Source organism: Rhododendron vialii, chromosome 10a (assembly GCF_030253575.1).
Source record: "Rhododendron vialii isolate Sample 1 chromosome 10a, ASM3025357v1".
NCBI classification, from domain to species: domain Eukaryota; kingdom Viridiplantae; phylum Streptophyta; class Magnoliopsida; order Ericales; family Ericaceae; genus Rhododendron; species Rhododendron vialii.
In genome coordinates this window covers 13,345,028-13,364,040 of record NC_080566.1, presented here as the reverse complement: position 1 = coordinate 13,364,040, position 19,013 = coordinate 13,345,028, and the positions used below count along the sequence as shown (strand labels likewise).

General features: G+C 39.3%; 2 protein-coding genes across 5 annotated transcripts in view; both read right to left on the bottom strand.

Annotated features, from left to right (window-relative positions):
• Positions 1 to 389: 389 nt before the first annotated feature.
• On the bottom strand, positions 390 to 8,041 carry LOC131304396 (ribonuclease III domain-containing protein RNC1, chloroplastic). Of its 2 annotated transcripts, XM_058331619.1 has the most exons (5): positions 6,924 to 8,041; positions 3,760 to 3,964; positions 1,758 to 1,958; positions 1,000 to 1,086; positions 390 to 895 (listed from the first exon to the last, which is right to left on the bottom strand). In XM_058331619.1, the coding sequence occupies exons 1-5, from the start codon at positions 7,739 to 7,741 to the stop codon at positions 569 to 571; spliced, it is 1,638 nt and encodes a 545-aa protein (XP_058187602.1). In that variant the 5' UTR covers positions 7,742 to 8,041; the 3' UTR covers positions 390 to 568. The 2 variants fall into 2 exon arrangements, with proteins under 2 accessions (XP_058187602.1, XP_058187603.1); XM_058331620.1 differs by lacking the exons at positions 3,760 to 3,964; positions 6,924 to 8,041 and adding an exon at positions 2,399 to 3,656.
• A 2,346-nt stretch (positions 8,042 to 10,387) lies between these two features.
• LOC131304395 (cleavage and polyadenylation specificity factor subunit 3-I-like) overlaps positions 10,388 to 19,013 on the bottom strand; it is a 39,944-nt gene continuing 31,318 nt past the window's right edge. Inside the window, exons 2-7 of one of the 3 annotated variants that reach the window (XM_058331617.1) lie at positions 15,800 to 15,879; positions 15,489 to 15,680; positions 14,868 to 14,965; positions 13,732 to 13,777; positions 13,497 to 13,646; positions 10,388 to 12,167 (exon numbers count right to left, since the gene is read on the bottom strand). In XM_058331617.1, the coding sequence (XP_058187600.1) occupies positions 10,524 to 12,167; positions 13,497 to 13,646; positions 13,732 to 13,777; positions 14,868 to 14,965; positions 15,489 to 15,644 (2,094 nt within the window). In that variant the 5' untranslated portion in view covers positions 15,645 to 15,680; positions 15,800 to 15,879 and the 3' untranslated portion in view covers positions 10,388 to 10,523. Of the gene's footprint in view, positions 12,168 to 13,496; positions 13,647 to 13,731; positions 13,778 to 14,867; positions 14,966 to 15,488; positions 15,681 to 15,799; positions 15,931 to 19,013 lie in introns of those variants that run through there. The other 2 variants (XM_058331616.1, XM_058331618.1) reach the window with 2 other exon arrangements.

Genomic DNA, 19,013 nt, shown 5'->3' with positions numbered 1-19,013 from the left:
AGGCGAGTGAATTGATCGTGGTGTGTCGACATACTGACAAGTTTATTGCAATCCATATAAATCGATGATGAGAATTGTCGGCCAAGTGGTCTGAAAAATATGTGACAGAAGAGTTGGCGTGTGTGAAGGATTCCGATAGATATTTACGGACTTGAATATCGCTAAATAAGTCCTTTTATGTGAGATAATTGTAAGAATTTGTTTTGGGTATTCCTAATGATGTTTTTTTACATAACTAAATAAGTGCTTTTAGGCACGGTAGTTGTAGGAAATACTAATGTTTCGGGAATAAATTAATGATGAATCATGATTGATGGTTCTATTCAATTTGAAATTTACCATGTCATATATTTTCTTGTTCTTTGACAATATAGTACATTCGGTCTAGATGAAACACAAAACAAAAGTATGTACATTTCAATTCCCCCTCGTGCCATGACATACCAAAGTCTTAACACATAAACAAAATTCAACCACTTTTACATCTTAGAATTACACATTCCACCACAATGATTTCACAGGTCGAAAAAACGGACCTGCCCTTTTAAGATGCATAAAAAAGTTGTATCTAAACGTTTACAATTTCTTTAGGTTGGATCTGCTCAAAGTCGAAAACCTCAAACATGAGGCGTCTCACATCTGGCTTCCCATAAACAGTGTATGAGAGTCCGTGGATGGCCTGTTGGACTGAAGTGGTGGCTGGGTTCCTCAGTCTTCGATTGTGTTCAAACGCATCTTGAACCTGTTCGCTATAAATAATGAAGCGGTGTAGATTTTTCTCCCTCAAGTATTTCCCACAAAATTTGTTCATCAGAAGACGCCGATGCTTCTCTTGCAACCATCTCCCGGGTGCATCGAGATGCTTCATGAGCAACCTCTCCGCCATCACAAGATCCTGCAAAAATAATAAGAAACAACCCATAGAATTGGTTTCGGTAGAATCTCATTTTCCCTTTTATTTTTTCTTCCAAACTATTGAACAAATTGTGATAAAGTTACCTGGATCTTTTGGCCAACATATTCTAATCTCTCAAAGCAAAATCGGGGATGCTCAAACTTATGTTTTGATGGGTGCAAGAAACATAGCTGCATTTACAGTGTTCACAGAATAATATGTAAATACGCAGATATCTGGTTATAGACACAAATTAGTTACAATGGAAGTTCTCCAACACAAGCATATGCGTCAATACAGTTCGTATGCGCAAACATACACAGAGGCAAACTCACAATTTGCAAGTACGGACATAGGAGAAAGCCGGTTTTGAAGGGATAGTTGCAATGAGACCGAGAGCCAATTGAACTTCACAATAATGAAGAAAATACTATGCTAGCCTGAGAACCGGTGGAATATACACAGATAAAGATCCTAAAAACCATATCCAACTTCATATTCATTCAGGTTATGGTCTACAAAGTCCAATCCCAAACTGAGCATAAGATGGTTCTAAAATGATACAGACAAGGTTGATATTAAGCACAAACTTGAGGTCCTAACCAAGCTTATAAGCCTAAACAGAAAAGGTGAATGGTTCTCATTAAACCTACTTGTGAAGTTCTTTAAGTTATACATTTTTGTTAGGTGTTTATGCACGGAACAATTGTAATGCAGTGAAGCACTATTCAGTGCAAAAGAACTAATTTAATTCATTTTTCTAGGCCAGTGGCATTTAGTCCAAAGTCAGAAACCAATATCTGTATCAATTCTAAGTTGGTCAATCAAATCAAATAAGATAACAAGATAGGGACTACTATACCTGCAACCCAAGACCAAGTTCAATATTCCTGGCTTCGGTAATATCTCGAATTCTATCAGTCGTTGCTAAGGGATACCCCAATGTCCGCATAACTTGGGGTCTGCTATCGTAATCCCATATATTTCCTCTGAAGCGATGCATGCCTGGAGGGACGCAAGCTCTGAAAAGCCTTGGGTGTGTGAAAAGAGCATCTTCTGGGGGCTGAACAATTGAAACAAAACAAGCATTAGCTAATAAACAGAGACGGTGCACATGCAAATCATCGACGCCCTTCAAGATTTCAAAGCTTCTTTCTTTTTACGAAGAGAAAACAGTCTCAAAAACACCTTAGGGGGGCAAACCCTGTACACTTGAAAGGCAGCGATGCCAGGAAATTATAGACAAATCTCCCTAAACAGCAAAAGACAACATAGAGAAAGGACCCTCCCCTTAAAAAAAAATAAGTACAGTACCCATTACTGGGTGTCTGAAAGGGGTAGACTAGGTACACACCTAACATTTGCCATAAAATGCCCAAAGTGGTTGTCCTAATAATCAAACCCACAACCTTGAGGTTAGTAAGCACAGATCCCCTCTCGACAAAAAAGTATAGAGGAAGGAGTAGAGATCCCTCAAGACAACACAGAGGAAGCTCGACATACCCAATGGATCTCCGATTGCTGAATTTGCTGCCCAGCTTTGTAGGGAAACCAAACCACCGCATCCTAGACGATCTCCAACCAAACCTACACAACCACTGAAGTACAAAAACACTAGAAACTGAGCTCCACAACTCTTCCAAAGCGGGACAATCGAGGATTCTCACCTGGTTGATGACACACGCAACCCCGAGCAGTCAACGACTTACATCCCCTCCCATTGTTGTCAATCGTTAAGATAAACAGGAGAGGTGCCATCCAAGCAGAAAACCTCCCTAAGAAAAACCTTATTTGCCCAATCCATGCATGAATGAGGCTACCCGGATTGCTCCACTCCAGACAAAATAAAAAAGAAAACCATAACCTGAATGAACTCGGTGAATGACTCTTCCCTGACCTCTCCCACACTTTCTTTCCACAACTCTTCTCCAAGAGCTCCCATCTCCAACCAAACCTCCTTCCCAATAGACTCTGTAGTTTTTTCATTAAACGAGATACATCATACATCTATAATAGGTTATCCATGGACCATCCAATACTATATTTCGCTTCTATTCTATTACATTTTTACTCTGGATGACTAATTCTAGAATACAAAAAAGAAACAACCTCACGATGGATGATAAATTAAAACAAATAAACCCCAAGTTAAATGATTATGTGATGCAACAAATATCATCTATCCACGTATACAGTATACAAGTATACTGAAAATTTTATATAAACTTAAAAGCACATGACCATTGATCCTTATATTTCAAGTTAAGAAAAAGTGTGTTTCAAAAGACATAATTAATCTTATAGTTTCTTAGACACTAGTACGTGCCCACAAGTAAGTGATACAAAAATATGAGTTCCTCGCTTAGATCATGCGCTAAAAGATCCAAGTGTGTCCCAAATACAACACTACTATGAGCATAGAAAATTACTTCTAAAGGCATGAAACAAAAATTTCAAAATTATTCAACCCTAAGCTAATAATTAGTCAAAGGTAAGTGATTATTTAAGTCAAAAGCATGTTAATTGAATTTCAGAACAATTTGATTTTATTGACCTCTGTGTGAAGGTAATAATACGACCCTAAATGATAGAATAGCATCAAGCCATCATCTATGCATAACCGCATAAGTTTATTGTTCACAATGCTTACCTTCTCCAATTTGTTTAGACTGGCTTAGCTTAATAAGCTTTAAAAAACCAATACAAACAATCTATAGGTGGCACTATATTTATTTTTGATCCGTTAAATGTACATGATGTTTCTTCCTAAAATGCAAAAAACATGTTCTTTTTTTCCAGCACCAAATAAATGGGTTTAGCACAACTGATACTACTGTGGAAAGAATGTGCAATACTATGCTTGCCTTATATGCAGCAACATCTTGCCAGTTAAGTTTTCTGCCTTCAAATTCCACAGAGACATAGTCTACGTCTTCAAGCTGTCTCCTTTCTCTAGGCTGACAGTCTTCAGCTTCTGGATCCATTCCAAATACTTCAAAAAGAACACGGTATACTTCCGGCATACCATAACAGAGATATATTGCCCCAAACAAAGCCCAGAACACAGATCTGCCCATAAGACAATGAATTTGGTATTGGTGATCGATAGACATTTTATTTTGTGTGATAAATAAGGTGCCGTTTCAACATAAAACTGAAGCAAGTGAGGTTAAAAGAAAATTCAAAAGTACCAGAGAATCTACATAAATTTATTTAATTTTTTCTTCATGAGGAAATTAGGTAATATGAGGCGAAGAAATTACAAAATAAAAGTGACTCGAACCCAAACTGAAAGGAGATGCAACAAATCAATTGAGCATGAATTTTAAACCGATAAATCTAGAACACAGAGAGATGACCTAATTTCACATAAGCAAACATATGGCATTATGGGTTTATTGCATAAGTGTTTTGGTTTAATTACGCAAGAAAAGAAAAGAATTTGGGGGCATTAACAAGTGCTCTAAAGATTCTAGGCTTCATGGATTAGAAAAGCTTAAAGTTGTTCAGGGTTTATAAGTCTTTGGTTGTAGGAATTCAGGGAAATAATGCTGAAACTTAAAGCAACCTTTCGTAGGCATTGCATATTAAGAAGCCTTGCAAAGTAGGATTAGAGTTACTACTTCTCTATTGTTTCTTCTTTGCATTATATGCCATTTCCCAAACCAAACTAAGTTGACCACTCTTTCCAGTCTAGAAGACATAAAGCCCACTTGTTTACTCCATTACACTTCAACATTATCTGTCTTGTTTAGCAATTAGAAACACCATTTAAGACTAAAGTTCAGTTTGCAGGATTGGAATAGCCCTTCAAACCCTCCAAATCCTTTTCTTCATGTTCCCAGAAGTCAATCCTATTTTTCTTCACAAATACTAAGCAGCTTTCTGCCAAAATTCTAACCATCATATCCATATTAACTGTTCATAACCCTGTGGTGTACTACATCGGTTTCATCTATTTTGTCGTTGTTGGAGCCTAAAAGCAACTTTTTGAATGAGGACAGGACACCATTATCAGACCAAAAAAATGAATGTCCTAGGAAGACATATACTGTCATCTTTGTGACCTAGAGATATTCATGCATGTTACAAGACGTACTCAAATAATCTTCGTTGGGCTTAATCATGGAAAAAACCTGCTACAAAAGGATTTCCATCTATCAATGGCGGGGATCAGTAAACAGGCTCCAAAACCAGGCATCAATCATGCATAAAGCACCCATGTTGAAGGTTGGGTGTATGGCGGGGGTGCGAAGGCTACCCCCCAAGGCCCAACTTTGCCAGGGAGTAGAGATCCCCAGACATTGCGCTTAATACCTCCTTTTTTTCCTTCTAAAATTGGTGCATAGTAACTATGTATGTAGCCCTTATAGATTGTATTGCCAATCCCCAATGTTTTAAAAGTATTCAAAAAGGACCTGCTACAATAAAAATTCCGAACTTCTCATATTGGGTTGTGGGCCGTAATCATTCTTTTAGTTCTAAGTTTTAAATCAGCAGAAGAAAATTAACCTGAAATTCTAGTTGGCCTGCCTTTACCCACCAAATAAAAGCCCTAAAAGTATATTAGGATTCCGTAAGGAAAACAAAACAGTTCACAGTTCTTGGAAACTAAAGTCTTGCACCCCCTAAACTACATTTTGGGTCAGCCCTTGAAAGCACCATAGTTCTAGTGGCTGCGTATTCCACTGCTAAACCTCAACTGTAACATTTCCAACCCCACTCTCAATCCAAACCTGCAATCCACTGCTTTCTTCACTCAAGCAAAATGTCTACATATCAGCTATCAAGTCAGAGGATACTTTATGAAGCATATCCCCAAAGAAGCCCAAACTTAATCCCGCCCTTCAATGCAATAACGACCAATATTCGTGTGTTGATGGCCTAGTCCAGTTAATACTTTTCCACAAATCGAATCTCATGTAAAGAAGTATCTTCCAAAGCTCTTATTAAAGATGACTGAACTCTGTATCTGGAGCAACATCTTTCATTAAAAACAGCGGGTTTACATGGTTTGATGATCTCCACCACTAAACACTTTCCAGTCTCATTGGAGAATGGCTGAAATAGTGAAATGATGCCCACATAAAAAGTAGGACCTGGGAGACGTGGGCGATGACAAGAAGAAAGGATTGTTTTAGTGATACCAATCTTAGTAAGAGCATTTAATTAGACTATAAACTGGCAAGAAGCATACAGTTATTAATAAGTAAAAAAAATGCCAAAGTCCAATGGGCCACGGGGGCATAGCTTAGCAGGCATTTACAGAATATCAAATCTGTAAAGTACATGACAACTCATATCTCCAAAAATCTAGATGTCCCAAGGAAAGAACCCTGAACCAAGAAAGTGAGGACAAGACATTAACAGCTGGCAACTACGCCCACTAGGATGTCCCTTGCATTCCCCAAATTCAAAGTTTCAATCTACTACCGAATAAGCACTTTGTAACACCTCACCCCACCCTAATCTCAATTGGGTCTTGCTAACCATTGCCTAGCCAATGGATAATAACACAATGCCAAATAAGTTAGGATTTCGATACACACCACACCGACGGATACTAATATAGTTTTCAGATATCGATGCACTTTTTACACATTATTCACCGCCTAATACGCAGTTGCTAGCATTTTCCATTTCAATTTTCTCAATATACAAAGTCCAATCTATTACGCAGGAACTTCAACCATTTTACAGTAAGAATAAAGCACTCAGCTGGGCATTAGAACAATGTAAATGTAGAAGCCCCATTATCATACTTCTCAAGTATAACCGAAACTGAGGATTGCAGCCAATAACTATGATGCGTGCTTGCAATGTCATAGTCTGTAAAATACTGTCAAGTTTTGCGTAATCTGCCAAGGTTTAATTAGTTTTCCAACAAAGAGGATTGTAGGCACCTACTAATTTTTTTCAAGGGCTTAGTGAGCACATTATAACAACATATAACGAAGCTAAAATGAAAACTGTACACCTATTCCACTGGAAAACAAATCCCAATTGCAAACCAATACTAGAAACTTACTTCACCGGCGGTTCACGTTCCTTTCGTACCAACTTATCCATGTTATCAAAAGGAAAGATCAAATTCTGCAAGCTAGCAGCTTTAATCCACTTGGAAAGAAACCTCTTCCCAATCAACGCATAAACCCTCTCCCTCATCGGACCAGGTGACTCCCTCGGATACCTCTGCAAGAAAAACTCAGCAAGTGCCTGCTCAAGCACATACTGTCCCAGAAACCACAACCTAGAATGCCCCGACCTAATGTGCCTCGTGTTTGTCCTCTCACAATACGGATGCTGAAAAGCCAAGTACAACAATGTATCGAATTGCTTAGCCGGATTATCATCCCCCAATCCTTCAGAGGGCTCCAAGGGGTACCCAAGTGCCTGCTTGGCTTCCAAAAGGTACCCTTCCATCCATGTCTTATCAGCATTGGTAAATCGCGAAGAGGGTAAACAAGAACTCAACAAAGGAAATGACTTGAGGGACAATTGGGGGCTGTTGAGGAATCTTTCTGCTAACTTTTTGTCATCTAATGGAGGCTTAAGTATGTACCTCTTGGGGGGTACTCTTTTCTTGGGAGATATGACCTTTTTACGCTCAGCGAGCTCCTTGAGGAGTCTCTGTGGGCTGTTTTGGGGGAGTTCTTGAGGGTCTACAGCTACGGCCGAAACACGAAAAATCTGGCAGTTGGGTTTCTTAAATATGGGCTTTTTGAAGTGGGTTTGGATAGGGAAAGTGGGAAATGAGGAAGAGGAAGAGAAAGAGAAAGAGAGGTCAGGTGTGAAGTGGGTTGAGCAGGGTTTTGGGAGGGGTTTGAAGGGCGAACAAAGCTCCATTGATTGATGAAGAAACTGGTGGTGAGAAAATGGGTGTGGGTGAGAGGTGAAGAAATTAACATTAAGATTTGGAAGTGACTAAAGATGGGTTTTTTTAAGGGTTAGGGCCCTTTGGGGTGAATACAGAGGCCATTCATGGAGGGTTTTGTGTGTGGGGTTTGGAAGGAGCAGGGATGAGGTGCCGAGGTTTGGACGATTGAGATGAGTATCTTGTGAGGACACCAGTGCATCAACACCACCGGTGGGTGATGTAGATTCTACTCTCAGTTTATGTTTAGGGGGGTTTTCACTTACACCCCCCTTCACTTTGAATAAATCTCGGAGACACCCTATCATTTATTATATTTATACACATTTACACTCCTGTAGTCTGTTAACCATTGTAGGACTGTTAGTAATTCCGTTAAAATTAACGGACAAATAAGTTTTCTGTGTTTTGTTTGGTTGGGAGTTTAGTTTAGTTTAGTTTTGGTAGTGGATGAAGAGAGAAATAGAGTAATGATTGAAGATAGAGATAATGATTAGAAAGTGATGAGAAAGTAATAATTGAAAAAATAGAGTAATAATTGGAGAAAGAAATAGGGTAATAATTGAAAACAGAACTAAAATTAAAACTCAAATGTTAACCGAACAAAGTCCGATTGTTGTTCGAGTGTTGGTAGCATTTTTTCCTAACCATATGCTTCTAAAATTCATATATTGATCATAGAAACCATTTATAGGCTATTCAAAAGAAAAAAACAACCATTTTGCACATTGTTTTAGTTGAAAACCATAAAAATTCCCTAATGGTCAGTCAATAACTTAGATGTATGAGGACATGGAATTATATGCTGGATAAGGTGATAATAACACAAAACAAATCAAATTAATCAGAAAGATGGTAATTTGAATGGATCAAAGAAAAGAAATGGTTTGTATTGAAGAACTGTTTTTTTTTTTCCATAAAAAAATAGGATGTTAGTACGAGTATTTGTTAAATTATTATGAGGGCTGATCTCTTATTCATTGGAGTTGAACCATATACTCCACACTCCATTGGAGCGCTATAGTATACGACTATTGGGGCCAAACCCGAAGGTCCTCGTAGAACTCTTCTTCTATATGTATGAAAAGAAAAGTTCTAATGTTTGCTTTGGCTTCGATCAGAGTTGGTAAAACTTTTGGTTTGTATTAACTGTAACTTATCAGAAGTTCGTGAATTCGAGTCCTAAAAATAGCCTGCCAAGTAACCCTTGTGTTGCCACTTTGAACTCAAGTTGATTATCAAAAGAAAAGACTTGAACTAGTGTTACCAGTTGATTAATCTATAGGATCGTAGAATATAAAGTTATTTGCACAATCCTCAAAAATATTATGAAGACTTGATTCGTAGCGTAATTAGCTCCTACAAAACTCAAACTAAGAAGCAGCACAAAGGGGGATTGGCTTCACAGCACTTTGGATTCTCCGCAACGCCGTCCTCACTCTTTCCCTAAGACCTTCATTTTAGGCACTTCATTCGTACCTGATGATGAATCTATGACCTCAGCCAAGAATACACAGGAGGACAATAATTCATTTACTTGTTTGGCAGGGGAATTTTAAGATCCCTACGAAGATGATGGCAATACACCTGCTAAACCTACTTTGGGTGATTTTTGGGACAGTATGACTGAAATCATTTCAGGCCAAAAGGGATAAAGGTCCAAAATCCCAATAATTGGAATCCTCGCACTACCACCTCAATTATGGAGGGAATAGTAACTTCAATTATGGAGGGCGCACTCAATTATCAGATGAGATACCAAACACATGTGACGATGGGGCTCTCAGCGCACCCGGCATATTTTTATTTCAGATGAATTTGAGTGTATTTTCATTTGTATTTGTATTTGAGTTTCATCTTTGAGTCCTCTATATAAAGGACGCGTCTGTAAAGAGGAAGAGCAGGTTTTGGATTCTCCTCTTTCTTAAAATCCTTCTCTCTCTCTCTCTCTCTCTCTCTCTCTGGTGTCTTTGTAATATTGTCTTCTTCTTCTAATCAATAAAAGGTCAGTTTTCTTATTACTTGTTTGTTACTCCCTCCGTCCCTAAATAAGTGTCCGGCGCGCAAAACTAGGCTTTCAAAAAAATGCATTTGTTTCGTTAAAAAAATTAATTTTTTTCACAAATCAATAGATAGCAATGAGTTCTATTAGATTGTGAAAAAAAAATTAATTTTTTTAATAAAAAATATGCATGTTTTGTAAAGCCTAATTTTGCGTGCCGGACACTTATTTAGGGACGGAGGGAGTACTTGTCTAGATAATATCATAATATCGATCCTTTCGAATAATGCACACGAAGTAGAGCACTAAATTGGATGCCATTGAACACAACTGTGTGCAGGTCCTGGTTTTGCTGCACAATGTTATAAAAGTCGCTAGGCACTAGTCGGGCGAAAAAAGGGCATCTAGCGCCTAGGCAATGCCTACTCGACCATCTAGCACCGACGCGCCAATTAGTAGCTGCCTAATCTGGGCATTTGACCAGCACCTAAGCAAGGACTAGTTGGCCTAGGCAGCTGACTTTTTTAGAACAGTGGTTTCGCAGAGGGGCACCTGTCAAGAGTTGCTTATAACATCATTGAAGACTCAGAATGAAGTGGTGATACACATTGCCACATTGACTAAAAGAGATCCCATTGCTCAAAGAGGAAAAAAGAAATGATGTCCTAATACAGACAACAAGCGTTTAATTAGCTCCTCAAAAACTCAAAAACTTGTTGGATGCAAAATAAGGGTACAAATCAGTATTCAAACTAAGAAGCAGCAGAAAGGGGGGCAGGCTTCACAGCACTTTGGATTCTCCGGAACGCTGTCCTCACTCTTTCCCTAAGACCTTCGTTTTCACTCTCAACGTCCCCACTCTGTTTATCAAGATGCGCCACATTCCCATCAACGCTTATCAGCAATTTACCATTCTCTCCCTGCTTCACGTCTCCAAAAAGGGAAACAAGCAAAGCATGGCAAATCTTTTCAAACTTCTTCTTGTTTTCTTCCTCGTTTATCCCAGGTTCAGGCTCTTCGACTATTTTAGGCATCTCCCGGCTCACATTCAAGACCAAAGCCACAATCGAGTCAGACACCATGTCGCTAATGGGGTCTGCATTCCAATGCACAGAGATATGCTTATCTGATTCCTGCTTCACCGTAACTCTATCGTGAACTCGCAAAGTCAAAACCCCAGACTCCTCATCCGTTGAAGACTCTACACTCTCGTATATCTGCTGAAGTCTGTATTTGATCACACCTAAGGCACCAGAGTATGGGATGGTCATCCTCTGAATGATGTTTGCGGTGGATAGCTGAGAGAAGACGTGGAGATCATCTGGCGCCATGATCTGATAAGTGAAACCCTTCTTCACCAATAAGCCGCTGACCGATTCACCAATTTCAGGGACCCTTTCCGCAAGTTTTCCAATCGTTTTCGCCATTTTGTCCGAGTTGAAGTACATTTCAACAGACTGGCAGTTCTTAGGGGAAATAATTTTGGTGTTTCCGTCGGCAAACAAGGTAATAAGCTTCTGCTTTAGCCTCCCCATCTCATTCGCTTCTCCATGAACAAGAATAATGTTAGGCGGCATCAGTTCCTTCAGGAATGCACTCGTCTGAGCGTAATCTGCGTGAGCTGAGAAGGAGATGTAGTGAACCTGCATATTAAGAGGAGCTGTCAAACCGTTCATCAGGGTAACTTCTTTGGGTTCATTGATAATGGTTTTCGCTAAAGTTCCCTCCACAACATATCCAGGAATAACACAAGCATTTTTCTTATCTGCACACCACTTATCAAATAGCTGTCGAGATAGCCCACTTTGGAGCGCACTCGGACTCGCCATCACCACCGATGGTCCAACGTCATTAAAATTCTCGATACTCTTCAAAGGTGAAATGTGCTTGAAATCAAACGGGTTTGAATTTGCAAATTGGTTCCTGATCCTCTCGTTCATGGCATTTATATAGGTCTGGTAAACTGCCATGCATCTTTTTGCCAGTGGGGAGGCATAATAGATGGGAATGTTGTGGAGCTCCGGATGGTTTGACCAATACTCATCGAGGATCAAAAGAAGTTCTTGGGCCCGACCAAGAGCAAATGCAGGAATTAGGACTCGACCACCTTGGGAAATGGTGGAGTGGATAACATCAGTGAATCGCTTCTCTCTGATGTGTCGTGGTTGGTGGAGCTGAACGCCGTATGTGGATTCGATGATGCAAATGTCAGGTGAAAATTGAGGAAGTTCGGCAGCACGAAGATGACGATCCTCTTCTCGTGAGTAGTCTCCAGTGTAGAGGACTCGGACACCTGCAATGTCTACCATAAACATGGCGGCACCAAGGACGTGGCCAGCAGTGTAACACCAGAAACGGATACCGTTAACTTCTAAGGTCTGATGAAAGTCTATAACCTGCAAAGGGAGATTCTATGTCAAATACGAACCGTTAACAATTAAGTTCCAGGTTGATAATCAATTTATTTTTCAGGAAACCACAATTCCAAACAAACAATAACTCTATGATTGAATGCTCCTCAATACCATAAGGCACTCATGATCAACAGGGCAACTAGCAGGGTGATTTTAATTTGTAAACACCAGTCGCCAAGGATATAGTGATATCAAACGAGGCCATTTTTCTCCATTGAATATAGACATTAGACCAATTAACTTGCTATGTTCGCTGAATGATCCCTACTGCCCATAAATTTGGTCTACAAGAACTGATGAGACCAAGGGACAAAAGATGAGTGATAGTTGATTCAGAGAAGGCTATACCTGCATTGACAAGTTTGTGTGTCCAGTAGAACTCCCAACCAAAACTTGAAACCAAGAAACCGAAAAGAAGACAGGAAAGGAAGCTATAGGGAGCGACCTTCTTATAATACAAAAAAAAGGAGCAGAACTTGAGACAGCCAACGATGTAGTATCACATATCTAAACTTTCAAGCTTTGAACTAAAAATAATGCAGTTCTGACCTCATACAATAACAAAAAACCTGATTGAAGATGTCAAACTAGTTAGGGTAGAGACAATAGCAATTAATGTTCAAGATATTCCACATGCATGTAGATCATCATCAGCATTTTCCTGTACAAAGTGGAGGTTATCATGCAACAAGTAGATAAAATGAAATAACTTATTAAGAAGTCCTATTCAAGAAGGGAAAAAACATGGAAGATTTGAGATATAGTATATAGGTAAATTTTCTGAATTAGAGTTAGTAAATATGTCGTGCATTAACTTGAAGCTATTTCCCATCTGAGGAACCCATTCAATACTGTAGAGAAAGTTCCAATTGAGCAACACCAATGTATGGCTGGTGCGGGAGCTCAAAACAATTCAGCTAACCAATGTTGGGGAAAAAAATGAGCTCCCAAATGAGACTTTTCTTCGGAGGAAGAAATGCAATCTATTCTTTGGAGGAATCAGTCTCTTTTTTCATAAGAAAATTTAGATTATGAACGCAACAGAGGCGCATTCATCCAGATGGAACATAAGAAATACAAACACAATCCACTGATTGCTGATACTTGTTAATCCTCTAGCGAGAACAAAACAAATTGTCTACACTAAATTCCTTAATAATGATCCCAATTTTAATCGCACGTCGTAAACATTTACCACAAGAATTGTTATTCAAATTATGAAGCCACAACGAAAGTGAAAACAACATTTCTGGGAAAAAGATCTAGAAAAGGAAGATAGTATTACGCAAACATCAAAATAAATAAACATACCTCAATTTTGTCCATAGAGCGAAGAATGTCTTGTTCATCATACAACATATCTTCAACTGAAACTTTGCTCACTTTCACATAGTCAGACAACAACAACTTATAGATAGCCTTTGTTGCATGGGTCATGAACACTCTCCCTTTGAATGTTGTCTACGAAACAACTCTACAAGTTTTAGCATCTACAAGAAACAAAATAGTGCTACTTTAAAAAAGCATACTAAAGAAAGAGACAAACCTTCTCCAAAAAGTAAGGAAGGGAAGCAGCATGATCCAAATGAAAGCTGTAGCAAAAATACAATATCATATATATCATAAACATTCAATAATCAAAGCAAAAAATCAAAAAAAAGAAAAAAGAAGAAGCACTGTACTGATTAGGAATGCCAACAGTGATGGTGAAAGAGATTGATTCATAGCATAAAACTGAAGATTAGGCATAAGCATACTAAAAGCTATTTGGAAAATACACTGGTACAGCACCACAGAAACTTCAAAGAACTGAATTTTAGACGAGAACAAATCCATTGTATATTAACAAATGGCATTTAGAAAAGGCAATAGAAAATTTCTCTGTGTCAACAAATGAACAACTTTGACTCATTGGAAACTTTCAGCAGGTGGACTAGATCCATCAAGCCCCCCAAACATGTTTACAAGCAATATTTCTGCAATCCGATGCCCGCAAAAGGTCAGCCGCTAACTATTTAATGCACCTTGAATTGTTACAAAAACCTGATTCAACGCAGTGATTTCAAATTTCAACTGGGTCTAGACGGGGCCAGAAATGAATGAAGGGCAAGCCTGTATGAACCAAGGACTCTATACTCGATCTTTATATTTCCTATTTTTTTGCTTGCCACTTGGACCCACTATGGATAGCAACACCTACCCACAGCCACACGTATCGGATAAGTCCAAGTGTTGCCAGTGGGTTTGAAAATAACCTGGGACTGATTGGCTATCCTAGTGGGTTACTTCACGTTCAACATTGTTGACATATAAAGCATAAGAACTCTTCTTTGGTCAGACTAAGCTTAAATGTGTCTTAACTGCACTAGTTTGGCAGCAACTCAACCAGAGTTCAAGCAAGCCATACCTTTTGTACTGCATTGCAATCAACAAACCCTGTTTCCAGGCTAAATCAAAGTAGCAATTTACTAATCAAAATTCACAGAGTACACAGCCCAACAGTCGACAGATATTGCTTTTCCAAGAAAAATCGTAAGAACAATCTGAAAGGTAAATCAGGTCAACAAGAAATAAACAGATTTGATACTAAATGCACAATCCTAACAATCATAAGCAAGGAGATCATATCGAACACAGTATGTTAAATTAGACTATACAAGAACAAGAAGCAGCGGTACATACTGTGTGACAAGAAGCACATCAATGGTACCAGGATCAATTTCGTCAAAGTATGGCAGAGCAGCCATCCCCGAGTAAGCAGGATGAATTCCACAATCAAACTGTTGGAGGCGGCAAAACACAATCATATCAAAGAGACAAAGATACATGAATATCCAACTACTAGCCCGTAACATCTCACTCACGAATCCCTTTTAAACTCTGTCCACTCCTTGACTCAAATCCATATCAAGTTGAGTTTTTACTCAAGTCAAAGGAGACTCAAATCCTTGCTCAAAAATCTTTCAAAGTGAATTTCAAATTATGCCGTTACTGAAACTTTACCCAAATTTATGCTCAGATTTAATTTCCCTTGTAGGTATCAAATAAAAGTTCAAGCAAGGTCCTGAGATGGTCTCAACCTACGTCACATAATCCTCCAGTAGGACCCTCCAACCTATCTATCAATCATCGCTCTACGCTCCTGCCTTAATCCTTGCCTTACCGAATTTTAGTAATTCAAAATGTTTTGAAAGAAGCTTTCACGGTCACGCAAGTACATTACGTGACTTAGGTCTCAACAAAGGAACTCAAAAAACTAGAGGTGGGAAAAAAATATGTAGATGAGTGGATTGCAATATATACCAGAACGGTTTTGCCTTTGTAAGACATGTAAACGCAGGAGCGACCCACTTCACTGCCAGCGCCTAAAGGGGTTATAATCAGCTGGTCCCCTTCCCTTGTTCCAGTCGAGGAATCACGCCTCTTCAGAGAAGATTGGGGTTGTGCTGTTGAAGTCATTCTTCTTCTCTCTTTTAACCCAAATCACTTCCCCAGCTGTCAAGAAAAAAGTCAATTAATTACTTCAGTTTCGAGGTCCAACAAACTGAATTAATTACCCAACTAGCTCTACAAATAGGGGACGAGATTATTGAAAGAGACCAACAGAGAGAGACCTTCGTGGTGGCAGTCACCGGAGGTGGGGGAGCGCTGGGTTGGGTTGTGGTACAGTGGTGGTCGCCGGTGGTGGGAGCCCCTCTCTCTCTCTCGCTTCTCTTCTCTGCTCTTTGATCGTGAAAGTGGGGAGGCAAGGGGAAGGTGAAAGCGCTGGTTTCTTTTTTTTTAAATAGGGAAAACGAAGTCGTTTCCCGCTGACGTCATGATGACTCCCATGTTGTGTTTTGCTAGGCATTTTTTCATTCCCGCAAAAATCTTTGTTTGGAGGTTGAGGAAAGTGAGAAAAAGAAGAGAAAGGAGAAGGAGAGAAAATTGAAAAGAAAATGAGTGGGAAATCGTATCTATTCATACATCTAAATTTTTCTATTTTCTCTCATCTCTCTCCGACCAAACAATGAGAGAGTATTTTTTTAAAAAAATTCTTCATTTCTCCCACTTTTCTTAAGTTTTAATTTCTCAGGAAGAAAATAGGTGAAATATGCATTCGGAGTTTCTGAGCATAGATAATTGCGAATGTAAAGTTAGAGCATCTCCAGCTTTGGCCCAAACCCCTCCCTAAATTTTAAATTTGGGCAAAAATTTCAAAAATCTTTCTCCAATCCTTAACTCAAACTCTTTCCCATTTTGGGTGTTACCCATTTTTCCCCCAAGTCTGGGACAGCTCAGACTCTTTTCCCATTTCTCCAAGGGCTAGTAAGAGCATCTCCAATCCTTATCATTTTTTCACCCAAATTTGGGAAAAAATTTGAGTCAAAAGCCTGATTTTGGTAAGACATCTTCAATGCTAAACCCATATTTATACTCAAATCTATTTTTAAATGGAACACTTGTAATTAATGAGTGACAAACATGTAATTAATGAGGGTGAAAATAGGCTTTGAAAAAAATAGATATGAGTTTGAGTCTTCCCAAATTTGAGTGAGAAAATGGGTAGAACTCAAAATGGGTAGGCAAAAGGATATAACATTGGAGATGAATTTTTAAGTTTTTTACTCAAATTTTGGGTATGGGTAATAAAATGGGTAAGGATTGGAGATGCTCTTAGAGAGAGAGAGAGAGAGGGAGAGGCGTACAAGTGCAGAGCTTTGCCGGAGTTATCGGGTTTTGCCGGATATGGTGAAGATCTTCGCTGGAGTTGTCGAGTTTGCCGGATATGGTGCAAACCTTTGCCGGGGTTGGGGGTTTGAACTGTGAAGGAGGAGCGAGGAAGAATCTGGTGCAAACAAAGAAGATGTAGAAAGAGAAAATGGGGGTGTGAGGTTGCGAGTAGAAGAAGAAGACGAGAGAGATACGCATGTGGGCTTCCCGACCAGAGCGCCCTCGCAAGTCGCCTCCCGGATTTTTGAGATGGATAATCCGAGAAACCGATGACTCGTTTTGAAAAGGCTTTTGGTCTAGCGAAAAACGTCGAGATTTTGGATCCGGGAGCCACGTTACGGATGGGGAAAGTTTTATCGAAAAGCACCCCACTTGCCCGGTGAAACCGGTCTCTACTAAACATTTTCAAAAGGAAAAATTTTCATGAATCTTTTGAAAAAATAAAGCTCTTTAATAAGCAAGTAAGAGGGGAAGGGACATGGAAAATATATCACGTTAACATGTATGTGGTGCTATCTGTACAGATGTGATAAAGATGATGCAGTGCATAAAAGAAAAGGGAAGCTTCTGGACAAATTGTCTGGACCACTGTGAGCTCTTTCACGGCATACTATAATATCGCGCACGGCTTTACAATATGTCGTGTGGGGTATCTGTTCTGTTATCAGACTGTCATCAGCTCTCAGGATATCACGTGCAACATTTTTAAGAGGTATCAGAAGATGCACAATCATTGGATCGTCTCAGGACAATGCCATTTCATCAAGTCATGAACGTAAAACAACTTTTAGTATACTTTTCCACTTGAAATGTTCAAGAAAATCTTGTTTATAAAACGAAACATGGCTTGTAGATATGGTCTTATTTCTGAAGACACTGATGATTGATTCCTCAACAACAAAATAGGCTTTACAAAAGATAGCTTTGGTTTAGACAGTTTGAACAAGAAAACTGTAGCTGATGAAAGGTCGTGCGTCTGAACACACTACGCCGCGAGACGCATTGAAACGCCGCGCGGCATGGTGTCTTCAGGACAGTGGCTGTTTTATTTTCTAAAAGTGATTTTAAAGTCAAAATTTAACCAAAGGGGGTTAAGCCTGACAGCGGAAAAAGCTCTCTCAGGGTCAAGACTGAGTCTAACCCAAGGAAACTTGGTTTTTACCTCCGATCTTGAGCTTGGATGAGGACGAGTGACGGTAATGAGCGTTGATAAGGTCGGTTGAGGAAAGGGAGGTGTGGATATATGTAATAGATGGGTATATTGGGTAGTTGTGATCTTAAAGTAAGTAAAAGGACTCACTTTTAATGGTGAGGAGAAAAATGAGGGATTTTGAGAAAGGAGAAGCCCAGAGAATGTTTTTAGGGCCAACTTTTTCAAGATTTGGAAGTGAGGAGTGGGTGTGAAAGTATGATGAGAGAGAAAGAGAGTTCAAAGCCCATTTCCCTTGAGTGAAAGGGTGTATTTATAGGCAAGAGCCAATGATTTTGAATTCAAATGGTGGAGGTATTTTCTGGGCGGACCAGAAGTGCCTTTTCAGCTTAACCAACTTGTAGCTATGGCTCAAGTGTTCGTGGCAGACAGCTAGAAGAGCCAGTCAAAACTTTATCCAGAATGCAGTGCGGTTTACCTCATGACCTCGTGCGGCATAATGAATTCTATTATGCCGTGCGATGTAGAAGTGTTCCGAGCGGTATTCTAGGTCTAGTCCAGAGTTTTTGGGCTTTTGGCTGGAGGAGTCATTTATCTAAGCTCTCAAAGGTAATGTTTTTTTTATTTCATCATCGGGATGTTCAAAGACTCTCCGAGATCCAGATTGATGTGCCTACAACGCAGAAAGAAGAAGAATGAGTGAGCAAAAGAAGATACATGGTCCTTGCTCTATCTTTTTACCATTTTGGAATTATGAATTAAAATATATATGTTTGGGTAAAATTTGAGTTTAATGATTGGAGATGTGCTTACCTAAAATGAATTTTTACTCAAAATTTGACTCAAATTTGGTAGAAAAGATGGGTGAAGGCTGGAGATACTCTTACACCTACGTGCAAGAGAGAGAGAGAGAGAGAGAGAGAGAGAGAGAGAGAGAGAGAGAGAGTACAATGGCTAACATCTCC